Here is an 18,247-nt window from a genome sequence, read left to right on the forward strand (position 1 = left end):
ATCTGCACAGGACACGCACACACACCTGGGATAATCCAAACGTCTCTTGGCTGCGCGTGTCTGCATTTCATACACAGACCTCCATCACTGCTCCTATCATAGCCATGTACCCCATTTAGTTGTTTGTTTCCCTCACAAGACCACAAACTGGGCAAGGACCAGGTCTTTTTTTTTTCTTCTCTCTCTCTTTCTTTTATTTTTACTGAAGTATAATTGATTTACTGGGGCTGGGTCTTATTCACCTTTGAACAACCTGCTAGCACAGTGTCTGCAAAAGTTCAGTGCATTTTTGTTGAATGAAAACTATGAAACTTAGACAATTTTTGATGTGGAAAAAAGACTGGACTAAAATATGTAGTATTCATTCACTAAATCTTTTTTGAGCAACTACTGTGCTGCTATGACTTGCTCTGTGCTGGGATTAGATACCCAAATGGAAGATACTGTTAGAACAATCTGGAGCAGGTGAAGAAGACCCCCAGAGAGGGTTTTTTTTAATTTATTATAGAGTGAGGGAAAAACAGGAAATCAGAGGGGTGGGTTCACTTAACCTTGTAGAGTGTTTGGTGGTAGGGATGGGTTGATGGGGGTGGCAGTGGGCAAGAATGGGTAGGAAGGCAGAGATGGCTTTCAGGGGGAAATGATGAAGATAACTGGCGGTTACCCAGGCACATACATATAAAAATATTAAAACTTTAATGAGTGGCAAGTTACTATTAACTCCCCAAAATATTCAAAATACATATACTCTGACCCAGAAATTCTGCTTCAAGGACATTTCCAAGGGCCTGCTCAGAGATCTGTTTAGGATTGCTGTTTACAGCATTCTTTGAGATGGCAGAAACACTGGAAATGAACGTTTCCAAAATTAGTGTCTAACTGAGAAAAAAACAGAGTATTCATATGGCAAAAACTATTTAGTTATTAAAAATCCTGTTATATTCCAGCAGTTTGAGGGAGTCTCAAAGTAGGTATGCTAACAGGGTCTTTAATGTGATCCAACTTTTGTAAAAAACAAAGTATACATGACAAGCAAGAAATACAACTTATATTCATAAACCTATTTTTTTAAGAAAAGAGTAGAAGCTATAGAGAGAGTATATCGACTATTTGGGAAACTATTGATACAAATATACTCAGTTCCGGATACTGCTGCTGCGGGCCACGGCCACCCTAGCCACACTGGGTTGGTCTCTGTCAAGACCATGGCCCCCACTCCCATCCTTCAGTGCTCCCCTCCCCACATGGCAGAAGAGCCCGCCTTGAACCTGCCCCTCCGCTGTGCTCTGGGGCCTTGACCCAAACACACCTAGGCTGCCATCCACTCAGCACCAACAGGGTCCCCTCCCAGCTCATGATGGAGCTGGAGACGCAGCCCTGGAGCCAATCCCCAGGGCAAGCTGCCTGGGGAGAGCCAGGCCCTTGCAAGGGAGTGCTCCCACCTCTCTGCAGGCCTTCTGAGCTCAACTCCTTCAATGTCTGGCTCCTGAAGCAAGGACTTCAAAGGCTCCAGCCACCTGTCCAGGCACAGTGCCCCATGTCATGCCAGACTGGCCCACTGAACATCTGCTCTGGTGCCCACGGGACTCCCGGACACAGCGGGAGCACCTCCATTAAGTCTGAGCGCACACGTCTCCCTGGGCCATGACGTCTGTCCCACCCACACACACTCACTGCTTGGGCAGAAGTGAGTGTCTTACCTTAGGCCCCAGGTTCCACATCTATACAAAGAGAGACGCATCCTTCCTTCCTTCTTCCACTTCCGTTGTGTTACCTGGACCAAGCCCTTGCCCTCCCCAGGCCTGGGGGATGGGTGTGTTGCAGGAGAGCTGAGAACCCAGGTCTGGGAGCCAGTTGGAACGGGGTTCCTGCCCTGCTGTGCTGTGTGGGCCTTTGCCCCTGGCATAGACTCTCAGCCTCATTCTCCTGCTCTCCCAGGTGGCGAACGGTTCCTTTTTAGATGAAAGAGATAAGAAAAGAGCATCCCCAATTGTGCCTGCTACCTCTACCTTTTTGCTCATGAAGCACTCCATTCTCAAAAACAAACAAAACACACACACACACACACACACACACGATCCTGATGGAATATAGGGGAGCTAAAGCTGAAGCTATGGTTTGGGTGCTACTCTGGTGTTGCCAGGCAACGACAGATGAGATGGTTGGATGGCATCAATGATGTGACGGACATGAGTTTGAGTAAACTCTGGGAGTTGGTGATGGACAGGGAAGCCTGGCGTGCTGCAGTCCACGGGGTCGCAAGGAGTCAGACACGACTGAGCGACTGAACTGAACTGGTGGCTCAGTGGTAAAGAATCCGCCTGCAATGCAGGAGACACAGGTTTGATCGCTGGGTCAGGAAGATCCCCCTGCAGGAGAAAATGGCAATTCACTCCTGTATTCTTGCCTGGAAAATTCCATGGACAGAAGAGACTGGCAGACTGTGTAGCCCATGGTGTCGCAGAAGAGTCGGACACAACTTAGCAACTAAACCACAACAACACATGGTTTGGGGTGGGGTGTACACGTGAGGAATCTTTTTTTGACAGCCTCAAAGATATTATGGAAAAGATAAAAGTAGCAGAGGGAGAAAAATCAGCATTTTGTTTTAGAATTATCACCTTCCTACAAGTCTTGAGGTAAGAAAACAAGCTGTGATTTTGGGGAAAGTTGCCAGAAAAATACAAGTCATCCAGTGAAATTGGAATTTCAGATAAATAATGAATATTATTTTTGTATAAATATCTCCTGTTGTTTATCTGCAATCCCGATTTAACTGGGCATCTGTATTTTTATTGGCTCAATCTGGCAACCCTAAATTGGGAACAGTTTCAGAGGCCTTCAGAGGTTGGAGTTTTGAAGAAACTTTGCAAAGTAGAAGGGCGTGGTCATCTAGTGAGAGGGAGGAGATACAGAGTTGGGGGAGCATTGAGAAGAGTGGGAAAAATGTGCAGATCCTGCTGGGGGTGTGTCCAGAGCCTGGTGAGGTGATGGTCATCAGGGTTCAGGGCACCAGCCCGGACAGTGAGTGGTCATCTGGCACATCTAAGCGGTTGAACAGCTTGAGAGGGGTCATAAGCGATGACATTTTTTACTGACATGCGATCGGTGGTTGGTTTCTTTCTGCTTGTGATTGTGCTGGAAAACTAGAGGTCTGGTACTTTGCACGATCCTCCTCACATTTTTGCAAGCTGGTGACCTTCTTAAAAATTTGAGAAAATTGTTGAAACAAGTAGGAAAAAGAAAAGAGTGATCATCTATTTTTAGATGTGTTTACAGGCCGTATGACTCAGCGCTGCTTCTGTTAAGAGCAAGTACACGGTCTTTTTGGTACTGAGATGCAAACTCAGGAGGCTCTGATCCATGCTACTTTCTGTAAATGATAAAGGCCTCATTTCAGTACCAAGGTTCTGACCACACACCCCAGTGCTTTTTCTATGGAGTCCGCTCCTCTCAGCTCAGCTCTGGTCAGCCTGTTTAGATCCTGTTCGGAATATTTCACATATTCAGTGGTCTGCTTCTTCAAATATTCCACCCTGGACTTCTTTGCAGCTGAGAGTACTGGCTGAGAAAATAATAAATGAGTTTGATTTATAGGAAGTCAGGTCAAACAGTCAGATGTCTCTTTGGTGGTTTGTATCTGGTAGATGATCTGCAGTTGTCCAATCAACAGCATTTATGGTAGCAAAGAAAATGCTCTCCTTATAAGCTTTATTTCTAGACATCAGTGTTCTGGGCCTAATTGGAATAGACCCAACAACAACGAATATATTCAGTGCTCTTCTAAAGGGGAAAAGAAGCGTGGAAGGCTTTGCCATGTGGAGGAACTAATAAAACATTTCAGTATTTACTGAAGTATTTTAGTAGACAGGCTGGGGTTCAACTTGTATCACAGTGAGATCATCAGTTAGAGAATGATTTCATTGATCTAGCCTACTCTTCAGTCTTTTAAAGTCTCCATTGATTAGGCAACTGAGGTTGTTCTGTGGGAGGCATATCTTGACAGTAAAAATGAATGCTCTCTTAAAATGTAATTAAAACATACAGCTTGAAGAATGTTTGAATGTCCAGATATTCAGAGACTTTCTTCACTAATGTGAAGGATTATTATCTCTGATTTACTCTCCCCATGCTCACCTGGGTGGAGGAAGGTACTCTTCCAGGTCATGAAGTTTTTTTTTTTTTAAATGAATGGGGTCACCTGGAGACAAACATGTGACCAGTACCCATTATTGAGAGGTCACCAGGTACCTCACAGGAAGGAATCTGGGGACGCCTAGGATTCTCTGTAAGGCTCCAGACACTTCAAAAGTGATGGCTTGGTTAAAGGCATGCCCGAACCTGCACCACAGAGATAACCTGAGTTTTCAGGACAGGGCAGAGCTGGGTTTGAGTCCCACTTACTCTATGGAGATTGTTATTCATCCTCTTTGAGCTTGAATTTCCTCATTCACAAAACGAAGATACAATCATCTAGAATCATCTACTTGATATTGTTATTATAAAGAATTCAAGGATACCAGGCCTCTAAAAGGTGTAGCAGGGCATTTGATAAATTTAAGAGGCTGAATAGGTACCTGTTCCTCTCCTGAATGAGAGGTGAGGAGGAGATGGCGGATGGAGTGGGGAAAATGAGGGTTTTCAAACTATCTGTCTGCTCAAAGGTAGAGTTCCTCCTACTGACTGTTCTGAAATGTAAAGGAGAAATGTGCTTGAAAGGTGCCCAGGAAGACCTAGAATAGACCAGATGATAGCCCCAAGAGCAAATTTAATGGACTGGAGGTAAGGAGTGCAAACTTCAGAAAGACTGACAGATCCTAATGCCCTCTCTGCCACTTTCGAACTAACCGTGTGCCTTTTGAGCTATTTAATCTCTCTACCCTGTATGTAAAGTAGTAATAATGACACTTGTCTCTGAGTGAGTATAACAGAGCTCTGGTTTGCTTGGCCAACCCATTTCTTTTATCTTAAGACTTGATTTGTCTCTCTCTCAAGGAAGGGTTCTTGTAGCCATGCTTGAAAGAAACTGCTTAATACAGTGCCCAAGGTGTGATGAAGCTTTGGTAATTTTTAAATCCAAAGTAAAGACCACTTCTTGGCATGTATTTCCACAAAATCTCAGTTTATAGTAACTGTAAAGTGGACAATTGCTACCAGCCTAACGGGCAGTGCAGGGGTGATTTCCCCCTGGTTCTGGAGTGATGGCTCAAACCAGGGGAAGTATCACATTCCTATCTTCATATCCCCTTCAAGCCCGAGACATCTCTGAATGAAGTTTATTTATGTTAAACAGTTTCCTCCGGAAAAGCCTAACAATTCTTATGCTAGAAAGCTTAATGTCATGGTCTGAGCATAGATAGATTTAGATCTAGAATTGCTTATTTTTAACAAGTCTGACTGAGAGACAACGGAGGCAAAATACCATTGCTAACCATACCTCTTTCTCGAGTGCAACTCTAAGTCTATATCATTGGAATGGCTGTTTCTTTATCCTTTCCTCAATGAGTTCTGCTCATTAAATGCCACAAAACTTACTTGGCAAAGGTTAGATCTCATTTTTTTCATTAAAGTAAAACAGACACCACGGTGAGGAAAAAGTAAGGGATTTAAGTTCCTGTGATCCTAAGCCTCCAAAATGGAAGTGGTCTCCCTAATAAACAATAGACAAAGAAATCCTTTTCTATTTTAGTATTAAACTCAACTATCCACTAATATTTTGCAGATAGAATTTTTGCCCATCTATATACTTTTTAATCTTTTAGAGTATTCATTTCCTTTTCTCTCTCATGTCACGGAAATATTACCTCCTTTTTGCTCTTTGCCACACAAACTTGAGGTTCATTTTGATTTGTTTTTCTTCTATAATTTTCATCCTAGTTGGATTTTCTCAGCTGAAAACGTACAGATGATTTTTTTGTATGTGACAGAATATTCCCCTCCACCCCTACATCCCCTTCTCCTAAAACAGAGTGTTTCCTGGTTTAGAATCAGTCAACAGTATGATTTATGCACTTTAGAGATTCCCTCAAGTTTTCACACATGCTGAAAAATTCTGCATTGTTTTGGGGAAAGCAATAGGGATTTAGGACAAAGTACCGTTCTTTCAATGCTATCCACTATGCAGTAGATAAACAGTCTTTAGGCACAGCATGGCCACCCCTACAAATACTTTCCCTTAATTTACATACATATGAATGTGAATATAGACGTATGTGTACATATATGTGTATGAATATATATACACACATGTGTGTATGTAATCTATAACCAGCAAAGTATAATCCAGGTTTCTTTTCAAAAGGAGCAACCAGTTCAAATGCACAGCTGGGTATGGCAGAAAACACATAATTAGACAAATTGGATTGAAGAGTTACGTAAGGTCTCAACTGAGCCAGTGAATGAGAAGCTGAATGAAACGTTGTGATTGCTGCTCCGGTGCCTAGAAAGAACAGAATATGTGGATATGTGTGTTTTGGGCAAATAAAAGGCAATTACTGGGAGTTATGGAGTGCAGTTGGCATTCCATGCAAGTTAGACTAAAGAACGTTTCACAGTGGGCTGTGCTGGGGAAGAAAATGTTGTCCATGGCTAAAAGGGGGATTCTGTCAGAGACGCACCAACAAGGAAGGATGTGCAATTACCATATTGGAGTTATACTTTGGGGGGAAAAGAGCAGCAGAAAAATTTGCATGATACATAACTTTTCAATAGGCTTATAAAAATTCTCAGAGAATTTGAAGTAGAAGGGGTTACCTTATATATCATTACTTTCCCTCTAAAAGTAGACCTTTCCAGCCAAGACTGGTATATTTTGAAGAAAACAGCAAGCAAAGTCTATAGTTTCAGAATTTTGTTGTTGTTTTACTGAGAATAGTCAAACCAATGACTAAATATTGAAGATAAGCCCCCTCATAGGATTAAGAAGCTGAAATGAAATTACCACTTTTTCTTATTTGCAAACATTATTATTTGCAAATCTGTCTCAAGACAACTGAATGAAAAGTAGATTTTCTTCTCTCTCAACAATCTCCCAGAAATAAATGGGACAAAAAAGCAATTGCCTAAAAGAGTACTATGTTCTTAAAGAAAACATCCTGGATTAATTGACAAAAGTACCTATTAGTCCCCACGATACCATGTGGGACTTGTCTCTCAGTGTGCAAGTTAAATATATATCCACAAAATCCTTGCCAATAATAATAATAATAACTTCTCATCTGTTGACGCTGTCTAACCATTAAAATCTCTCAGAGAAATCTCATGTTTGGTTTGATAAACTTTACAAAAAATGTTGAATGTTTCTAATTTACAAAACACATGCTAGAAATGGTGGCAAGTACAAAGATGAATAGTTTGTCACTTCACATTTATAACCTCATGAGAGAGACAGAAATATATACAAATAGTATAGGGAAATAAACATGGTGGTTGTTGTTGGCAACTCTGCCATCTACTTGGTAGTTGTGTATCTGGATTTTTCTTTTACTTTGATGTTAAAGAAAATCATTTCAAAAAATATATTTTTCTTTTGTAACCATTTAAAGTATATTGTGCTTGAGTTATTTAAAAGGAAAATTATTTTATGTCATAGGTATGTCTGTGCAAACACTATGATGCTAACTATATTATGTACTACTTTATAATAAAGTAGTATATAATATTACTAAACTTATGATCAAATAGGTCTGTTTCTTACATCATTATGGGCATAATAGTTGGCATAAGTCCTGATTAGAAGTCAAATGGAGGCTTTTAATGGCAAATAAGAAAAGAATCAATGCAATCTGATGTGGACTAATAGCTACCAAATAGATTCTCATGTTTGAAAAACCCTTAAATTACTCTCAACAGCTGTATATAATTATAAAACTTCAAATGTTCTATATGGATAAGACACTTGTGTTTATTTATTTATGAGGAGGTTTTGGAAGCAGTTAAGTTTGGTTGGAGTGTAGTGACTGAGATAATCTAAAGAAATGCAGGCTGGTGGGAGAATTACAAACATGATTATAACGTGGCTAGCTTCTGCTTCTCAATCTAAAACTCTTTGAGAGATAAAAGGTCATCTCACACATTCAAAAATTTTCAAAAACGTCAAAGAGTGCAGGTGAGTTCAGTATAACTTTCCCTAGGTTAAACGAAAGGTCTTGATCCACAAGCCAGTATCCTAATATACCCTTGACACAGATAAGTATATTTCCTGTTGGTCAATGAATGAACATTGAATTAAGGTACTTTTTGCACTTATCTAGGCCAACAACAATCAAGTCTTCTTTTCCTCCAATGGCAGACCACAGAGAAATGTCTTAAATAAAATACATTCATTTGGTCTGACCAAATAATTTTGTGATATTATATCTTAACTCAGAATTCATTCAGACACAAAAACAGGTAAGGAGAATAAAAATAAATAATCACTTGGAATAACCAATTTATACTTAAAAATCATAACTCCTTCTTTAGCATATTCTCAACTTTAGTTCCTACCAAAATGATTAATGTTAAAAATAGGCAAATACTTTACATTGTGTTAGAACCAAAGAGTTGTTAGTTTAGAACTGGTAAAACTTTCTGTCAAACTTGAGTATTTATAGACAGAATTTCTGATGTGCAAAACCAAATGCAATGTTTATCTTGCCAGGGAGACTAAGAATGAGAACAAAAACACATACAAATAAGGAAGTTAGAGACTTACTGTATCCCGTTGCCTGTTATCTTTCCCTGATATTATCAAGAAGTAGTTCCAAGTCAGTAGTAACAACAAAACCAGTGGTATCATGTAGAGCTCAAAGTTCCAGACAACAAAGAGAAAGAGCTGGAGGAGAGAGAAGGGCACAGAAAAAGATGAGTCAACTTTGAATTTCATTAAATGGACTCTCTTATCCATACTGCAATTCAAAAAACAAAACAAAAACAAAAACACACAACTAAATTTGCAGAATTGAAAGATTTATCTTGAAAACAAAGCCTTGAGAACTTGTTAGGCCTTTTTCCTAAAAGGACAACTGACCCTTGGAAAGTCATGACGATTTTCACTTTGTTGAATTTCTCTGAAGGAAAACTGATATTATCACATTGTCAATGGGGCAATTTCAACTTTTATCCTCCAGTGAAATTATTGTTAGACTGGCTGAAATAAAGTTTGAAAAAAAAAGTCAGCAAAATGAGCTTCACTACATTGCCAGAAATAAATGGTATATCTGCCTTAATGATATAGGATAAATCACCATTTAATATCAGGGGCTTTTAAAAAAAATCTCACTTGGATAATACAATGTAACAAGTGTAATAGGCAGATGAAAATACCATATCTACACCAAGAGTCCTCAAGATTTCATGTAATGAATAAAAGCACTGCTCCCAACAAGTGTAAAAACATTCAGCCTTACCACAGAAATCAAACAGCTATTTTAAAAACGGAGTAATTTTGTCAAAGGGAAATTTTAAATGTCTACTTTAATTATCTTTTAAAACTACCTACTTATCTAAGTATGCAAATGGTTTTTAAAACTGTAAGATTAGAGACTCACTTGGGCTGGCAGAAGAAACCATTCTATGAGCATCTGCATAGTGAAATAACCAGCAATGGATATAAAGTGTGACTCACACTAACTCTCACTCCCCACCAGACTCTAATAACCCTGCACAGACCATCTAAATTCTCTGGGTCTGTGGCCCCTGCTGCCAAATTAAGGTAGTTTAAGTCAGACGGTAGTTGAATGCTAGATTCCACCCCTAAAGGTAACTAGTCCTCTAACCTCTGGCATGGTACGTCTCTTCCCTTTAGCTTCTTCTGTAACATGGGAATCCTAAGAGTGTCCCCCTGAGAGGTTGTGAGAATTAGCAGTTGAAATGTGTTTAAGGTTTAACACACTGTTTGGTACTCAGTAAGTGCTCAAAAAAAATGACTATGTAAACGATATCAATATTCTACAAAACTGAGGAAACTAACATTTATCAACCGAGGCACTTAGGAAATACATATTCTAATACTAAAAGCTAGAAAGTGTCTGTCTGCTAAGATTTAGCTGAACCAGAGTATAACTGAGAATTTGAGCTGGCTGGTTGGGGTCATGCTGATATCTTGCATTTGACAGATCAGAAGAGCTAGGAGCAGTGCCCTAAAGAACCTTCGTATCAAGTACAGCAGCATGGGCTGTTTGCAGCTTTCTTTTTTATTTATTTATTTATTTATTTTCATTTATTTTTATTAGTTGGAGGCTAATTACTTTATAGCCCAGGTTGGATGCATGAAACAAGTGCTCAGGGCTGGTGCACTGGGAAGACCCAGAGGGATGGGATGGGGAGGGAGGTGTTTGCAGCTTAAGAAACCTGGGAGAAGCCCACAGCCTGTTCAAACTGCAGAGAAAAGAAACCTGTACAGAGAGGCAGAGGGACCCTGGCCCATGGGCCAGAAGACAGGTTCTGGGCCTTAGAAGGGCACTCTGCCTCAGTGTTTTCACTTCTCAACAGAGCTCTGTAGGCCTGATCACCATTACATCCCTTCTCTAATATTTTAAATGGCATTACTGTACCATCAGGGTTTTTTTTTTTTTTAATGTGACATTAAATTTTGAAGACTGTATCTTTCACTGTATTCTTTTATATTCATAACCCACATGGACACCAAAAAGCATAAATAATGGTTTAGTAACCCAAGAAATGAATTTTGGACAGAATTACTTCCTGAATAAGAAAAATCTCAAATATGTTAATGCATGAAACATGAGCCATATCTTCTCTTTCACCAGGGAAGTATAAAGATTTCCAGAAAAGGAAAATATTCCCATTTAATTTTTGAAATATATGTAATATATTTAAAGATGACACAAATTATAACTGATGGCTATGATTATTCTATTAAAGTGTATCTTAAAAATGCACTTTATTCAGGAAGTGATTTAAGGCAAATTTGACAGACATCAACACATATAAAAGAGAGAATTATTTTTGGCTAGGATTCGTATTAATTCTTTGCATATTTATTAGTAAAATTTAGACGATCACTAAAATATAAGCTCTTTAAAGATAGGGACTTTTCCTTTTAGCTCATATTCTATCCGCAGAGCCTAGAATGGTGCTTTCCATTTATTTGTATCTTCAGTTTCTTTCATCAGTGCCTTGTAGTTTTTAGTGATAGGTATTTCACCTTAATTAAATTTATTACTAAGTATTTTATTCTTTTTGATGCACCTGTAATGGGATTGTCTTCTTAATTTCTGTCTCTGATCGTACACTGTTAGTGCATTGAACTGCAATACATTTTTATATGTTGACTTTGTGTCATGAAACTTTACTGAATTCATTTATTCTAACAATTTTTTTTGAGGACTCTTTAGGGTTTTCTATATATAAAACCATGTCATACACAAATAGTGACAGTCTTACTTATTTCTTCTAATATGGATGACTTTTCTTTTTCTTGCTTAATTACTCTTGGTAGGACTTGCAACACTTAGTAAAATAAAACCAGCAAAGTGGGCATCCTAGTCTTGTTCCTGATCTTAGAGGAAAAAGATTTCAGCTTTTCACTATTGAGTATGTTAGCTGTGGACTTATCATATATGGCTTTTATTATGTTGAGGTATGTTGCATCTACATTCACTTTGTTGAGAGTTCTTTTTATCATATGTGGATACTGAATTTTGTCAGATGCTTTTTTTGCATCTATTGAGATGATCATATGCATTTTAGCCTTTATTTTATTAATGTTTTATATCCTGTTGGTTTATGGATACCGAAGCAGCCTCTGACCCCTGGAATAAATCCCACTTAATCATAGTACCTGATCTTTTTAATGTATTGTTGGATTCAGTTTGCTAATATTTTGTTGAGAATTTTTGCATCTGTGTTCATCAGGGAAACTGGCCTGTAATTTTCTCTTATTTTGGGAAAGGAAAGTTCCTTCAATAAATGTTGTTGGGAAAACTGAACAGCCACATGCAAAAGAATAAAACCAGACTATCTTATACCATATGCAAAAATTAACTCAAAACAAATTAAAGATTTGAATATTAAGGTCTATAACCATAAAACTCCTAGAAGAAAACATAGGCAGTAAGCTCCTTCACACTGAACTTAAGTATGATTTTTTTGGATGTGACTTCTAAAACAAAGGCAACAAAAGCAAAAATAAACATGTAGGACTACATCAAACTAAGAAGCCCAGCAAAGGAAACAACAAATCATCAGCAAAATGAAAAGCCAATCTACTGACTGGGAGAAAATATTTGTAAATTATTAATATACATTTGAGAAGGGGTTAATATTCAAAAATTCATACAACTCAATAGCCAAAAACCAAGCAAACTGATTAAAAAATGGGCAGAGGATCTGAATGGACATTTTTCCAAAGGAGACATACAGAGGGTCAACAGGCACACAAAAAGATGTTAATCATCAGGGAAATGCACATCAAACCCATACTGAGATATCACCTCACATCTGTTAGAATGGTATTGTAAAAAAGGCAAGAAATACAAAATGTTGGTAAGAATGCAAAAAGGAATTCCTTATGCTCTGTTGGTGGGAATGCAAACTGGTAGAGCCACTGTGGAAAACAGTATGGAAGTTCCTCAAAAAATTCAAACACATCTACCATATGATTTAGTAATTCACTTCTGGGTATTTATGTGAAGAAAATGAAAATACTAACTCAAGAAGATATATGCACCCTCATGTTTATTGCAGCATTATTTACAACAGCCAAGATATGGAAATAACCTAAGTGTTCATAAATGGATGAATGGATAAAGATGTTATGTATACAATAGAATACTATTCGACCATCAAAAGAATGGAATCCTGCCATTTGCAACAACCAAGATGGACCCAGAGGGCGTTGTGCTAAGTGAATCATGTTAGTGAAATGAGTCAGATAGAGAAAGACAAACACCCTATGATCTCACATTTATGTGGCATCTAAAGACAAATAGATGAAAAAAACAGGGACTTTGCTGGCAGTTCAGTGGTTAGGATTCTATGCTTTTACTGTAGGAAGCACAGGTCCAATCTCTGGTTGAAATACTAAGATTCTACATGCCCCGTGGCGCAGCCAAAAAAAAAGCGGGAGCGGGTGGGGGTGGACAAAGAATCCAGATGAACAAAAAAATAACAAAAAACACAGATCAGCAGTTGCCAAAAGTGGGGGAGCTGGGTGAAATGGGTTAAGGAGGTCAGAAGGTACAAAATTCCAGTTATAAAATGACAAGCCATGGGAATATTGTGGACGGCATAGTGACTATAGTCATTAACACTGTAGTGCATATTTGAAAGTCACTAAAAGAATAAATGTTAAAAGTCCTCATCATAAAAAACATACAAACTTATAACTATGTATGGTGAAGGATGGTAACTAGATTTACTGTGGTGATCATTTCACAATATATACAAATATTGAATCATTATGTTGAACCCTTGACAATAATATAACATTATAGGTCAATCAAACATCAATTTAAAAAAAGAGCATGAACGCAGATTAACAATAAAACATATTTATTGAACATCTATGTGCTATATAATACTAGGTGTTCAAAATTAGGATAATACACAGTCTCTGGATTCATATTGCTAAGAATCAGTAAGAAAAAAGCAATTATTCTCTATAGTACTAGTGATGATACTAATTCTTGTTAATGGTGATGATCCTCTAAGAAAGAGAACCCTCAAAACAAGAAGGGGCCTTTTAGCTTATTCTCTCCACACTGAAGCTGTTTTATTTTTTTCTCCCTGGAGCCCACCTGCACTAAGATGGGATCCTTTCCTTTTTCCTATAAAAACCCAAACACTCCTAGATGGCTTTTCAATGTCTCATGCTGCTGCTGCTAAGTTACTTCAGTCGTGTTCGACTCTGTGCGACCCCATAGACGGCAGCCCACCAGGCTCCCTCGTCTCTGGGATTCTCCAGGCAAGAACACTGGAGTGGGTTGCCATTTCCTTCTCCAATGCATGAAAGTGAAAAGTGAAAGGGAAGTCGCTCAGTCGTGTCTGACTCTTTGCGACCCCATGGACTGCAGCCTAGCAGGCTCCTCCGTCCATGGGATTTTCCAGGCAAGAGTACTGGAGTGGGCTGCCATTGCCTTCTCTCAATGTCTCATGAGGGCAGCAGAAAAAGAAAACAGCTCAGAGAAACTTGGAGGCTAAGACAATGCAGGATCTGTCCTTGGTTCTGACAACTCTTTTTCATAGGTTTAGGTAAAAAAAAAAGGGAGAGAGACATAATGGACTAAAATGAGACCAAAGAATTAAAAAAAAAAAAATCACTGACACATCCTCAGAACATAAATATAAACCATAAAATGCCTAGGATTTTCCCAACCCATATATCCAGAAACCCTTTATGCCTGCATGGGACATGGAAAGAGGATCTGGTGATTCTAGAATTTCTCCAGGTTAAGCTAGGGCTTCCCTGTTAGTTCAGTTGGTAAAGAATCCACCTGCAATGCAGGGAACCCTGGTTCAATCCCTGGGTTGGGAAGATCCCCTGACAAGGGAATGGCTACCCACTCCAGTATTCTGGCCTGGAGAATTCCATGGACTGTGTAGTCCACGGGGTCACAAAGAGTTGGACACGACTGAGCAACTTTCACTTTCCAGGTTAAACTAGACAATAAGGACTTCTACACACCTGTAGAGTGTTTAATTTCCCTTGACTTCATCACTATATATGACATCTTTTCCTTATTTTTCTGCTCTTCGTCACAGTCTCCTTGACTTTTCCCCTCTCTCCTCCCAACACTTTTAATAAGGAAACATGGACTATCTATATTTAACTTTCATAAAATCCATGACTCCATTCCAAATAAGACAGCTAAGTCCTACATTTGTTTGCCTTGCTCATTAAAAACTAAAACTATTTCAAGAACTTGGTGGTTTTCTTTCTCAAATCACTAGATAGTTGTGATTTACAATTAAAATTCTATATTACAAAATCTCCATGGGACATTAGTCAAATGGTACTAAGTACATAGAACCTTTTTCGTTAGAAAAAGGATATTGTGAGTTTTACACATTGTCTTGGGTAGTAGAAGCTCGTTGTTAATTTTCCCTGAACTGTCAGCCATAACCATGGGAATCCCTCAAAAAACTGCTGCAGTGTGGTGGGTGAGAAAGAGCACAGGTGTGCAAATTAGGCCCATGTTTGTATCCAACTTCACTAGTCCTTAACTATGTGACTTTAGGCTAGTCACTAGAATAATCCTAGTTTTAGCTTCTGAAAAATGGAAACTACACTATTTACAGATTTGAGATGGAATTAGCCTAGTGCTTACACCTATAAGATGCTCAATAGGCATTAGTTATTATTACAAGCAATATTATTATATTGGCTCATAACACATGTAACATTTTTGGCACTCTTGTAGCTTATCACTGTTCCTATACCACTTTAGCATCCATAGAATGGATTCAAGCAAAAGAGCTATGTTCAGAAAGCTATGTCAACTATAATGGAAGAGATGATGAAGTGAGTGCCATTTTCAGTATTTTTATATGTAACTTATAGTGATTAGATGCAGTGATGACCCCAATTTGTTGAAGTCTCCCTGTATTCAGGCCTTTTGAAATCCTCTCCCATGATGACACTGAGATTAGACATAGGGCTCGTTTTGGCCAAGGGAAGAGTTGTAAAAATGCTGAACAGAGGCTTAAAAAGTACTTGCTCACTGGGTTTTCCCCTCTGCTGTCTTCAAACCCTGAGCCCCCATGTCAAGAAGCACAGGCTAGTCTGCTGAATGAGAGACACGTGATGCAGTTGTTTCCATCGCCCCAGGATCCAGAAGTATCTAGAAGCAGAACTGCCTAACTGATCAGAAGCTGACCAGAGATACATAAGTGAGCCCAGAGGAGAACGAAATCAATATTCAGCTGAGCCTGATCCCGCTTGTTCACCTACAGAACCATCGCTAAATGAATGGCTGTTCCTTTACGCTACCAATGGCGTGGTTATATAGCAAATGTTAACTGATGTATATTCTCTCCATGGAGACAGTGTGATATAATAAAACATGGTCTGAACCAGGAGCCTGAAGAAGTGGTTTTACATCCAGTTCTGCTATTTGATCATCATAAGACCTTGGGCAGGTCGGTTTTTCTCTTTTATTTTAGTCTATCATCTATAAAATGAAGATGGTAATACCTATTTCACAAGTTGCCTGTGGGCAACAAGTGATGTAACACATGTACAAATACTTATTACAAAGTAGTGTATTAATGTATGTACTATCAATTTATGCTTTTCATATTTAAAATTATTTCTGAAAAATTACAGTGACTTTATAAAATAATACTCCAAGATAAGTCAACCTGATAATTGTTCTCTGAGCAGTTATAGAAGATGGGTGGTGTTTCTAAGACAGATTTCTGTGTGGCCTGGAAAGAAAGAGTTTGCTGGAAGGAAGTCATAAGTATTAAACTTAAAAGTGGTTGCAGTGAAATTTTTTTTACTCGTAATCAGAGCAAGAAAAATCTAGATCTTTATGGAGACTCACTAGTGCTGGTAAATGATATTAGCACACATTATAGAAGTTTTGAATTGAAAAAATTAAGTTTTTAAATGTTAACAATTTTTTAACAACCTCATGCCCTTAGACATAAAAGTATCTTGTTCTGAACAATCAATTTTATGAATGTCAATTCCTGTCCACAAATTTTTTGCTTTTACATCTAACTCGGTGTTATCTTGCCTATGATTTTTATCACTAACTTCACAAAATACAATCCTACAATATCTATTTGGGCCAGGCTTTAAGAGCAACCTACATTTTAATTGGTAAGTATTCTGAATGGCTCTTTTGAAAATCTGAAAGGTAAATGACATAATTTGTCCTAACAAGGATCATATCACACTGCATAAAGTGAACTTTAGAGGGAAAGTCCCACATGGCAGGCCTGGAAGGCTGAGACTATTTTCATTTTACAAAGGAGAAAACTGAGGACGAGGAGGTTGAGACTTGTCCAAGGACATCCTCTACTGAGTGGCAGAGCCAGCTGACGCCCAATCCAGTGTGATTTTCCCACAAGGCTCTGCTGCCTCTAAGGTAAAGCATCTCACAGTGAATGCCGATGATCTGAAGGTATCAATTGTTTAGGGACTGATTATTCCAATTTGTAGACTTCATTTCTTCTCCTTCCTCTTGCTCTGGGATAACCACTTTTGCAATCGTGCAAAGAAATGGAATACCACTTTCGGGTGCTCTGGTAACAGTGTGGCATGGCAAAGAGGTCAAATACTAATGGTCAGAATGAGTTTTGGGGAGCCAATTTCATTATTCCTTTTCGTGACTGACTGAATAATCAAAGTCAGCTATTCAGAAGGTTCTTATTAAGTGGGGTTTTCTTCTGTCCAAAATGTTTTGAAGAGGTTAGCAAGGTGGCTGTAAAGGCAAAGACTGGAAAATGAATGAGCCAATTACATTTTACAGACCAAAAAAAAAAAAAAAGCCTTACTTTTTCACATGAAGGTTAAACAAACAAAAAGAACCTTTCTACTCAGAAGCTAATGAAGGTGGGCCAGGGCTTTTCACTTACATTTAAATAAGGCAAATTATATGAAGTAGAGTCTGAATCAAAATATTCAGGTTTTATAGCAACACCATTTCTTAGGAGGCACAAGATGTCTGATTTCTCTTTCTTTGAGCCTGGGGTTTTAAGAGTCCTGGGCAGGACTGGGCCATCCACCCTATCCCATCCATTGATGCTCCCATTGAAGTGCGGTGGAAGACGCCTGCCTTCAAGGATCATTCACTGCAGCAGAGGAGTATCTCTGGGGGAGCGCGCTTCAAAAAAAAAATCATTTAAGTTGGAATATTGAATATCCTATTCTTCTGCAAACTACAGTATATTTTAAAAAAGAAATCTCATCCAAAATGATTAACACTTCCTACTGTTCAGGAAAAAAAGCCTGCCCTTTCAGACTAACAGCTGTGAGTCATTAGTTCTCCAGTGATGAGATGTGTTTGATGAGTATTTTTCTTTCTAATTAAGAGATGAGATTCTCTATTTGACTGTCTCTTCAGAAAGAAGTAAAGAGAAAATGCTCTGCCTACATGGAAAGGCCATCTCCTACAAAACAATTAATTATTTCACAGCCCTTTTAGAAAATCCTTTTCCTCCCTAATTTCATTTTTTTTTTCTTAAACTTAACACATTTGCGACCCTCAGTGTTAACCCATTTCCACCCAACCTGCACCCTCTCATGCTTTCCTGTTTCATCATTCAAAAATGTCTATTTCAGATGAAACAGAAT

The 18,247-nt window shown here is 38.6% G+C and overlaps 1 protein-coding gene across 10 annotated transcripts in view; it reads right to left on the reverse strand.

Moving 5' to 3' along the window:
- The window catches only part of MCTP1 (multiple C2 and transmembrane domain containing 1), a 560,075-nt gene that overhangs the window by 87,572 nt on the left and 454,256 nt on the right, over positions 1-18,247 (reverse strand). For all 10 annotated transcript variants that reach the window (XM_043913616.1, XM_043913624.1, XM_043913620.1 and 7 more), the window contains one exon: positions 8,696-8,815. In XM_043913616.1, coding sequence (XP_043769551.1) covers positions 8,696-8,815 — 120 coding nt within the window. The remainder of the gene's footprint in view (positions 1-8,695; positions 8,816-18,247) is intronic.

Source organism: Cervus elaphus, chromosome 9 (assembly GCF_910594005.1).
Source record: "Cervus elaphus chromosome 9, mCerEla1.1, whole genome shotgun sequence".
NCBI classification, from domain to species: Eukaryota; Metazoa; Chordata; class Mammalia; order Artiodactyla; family Cervidae; genus Cervus; species Cervus elaphus.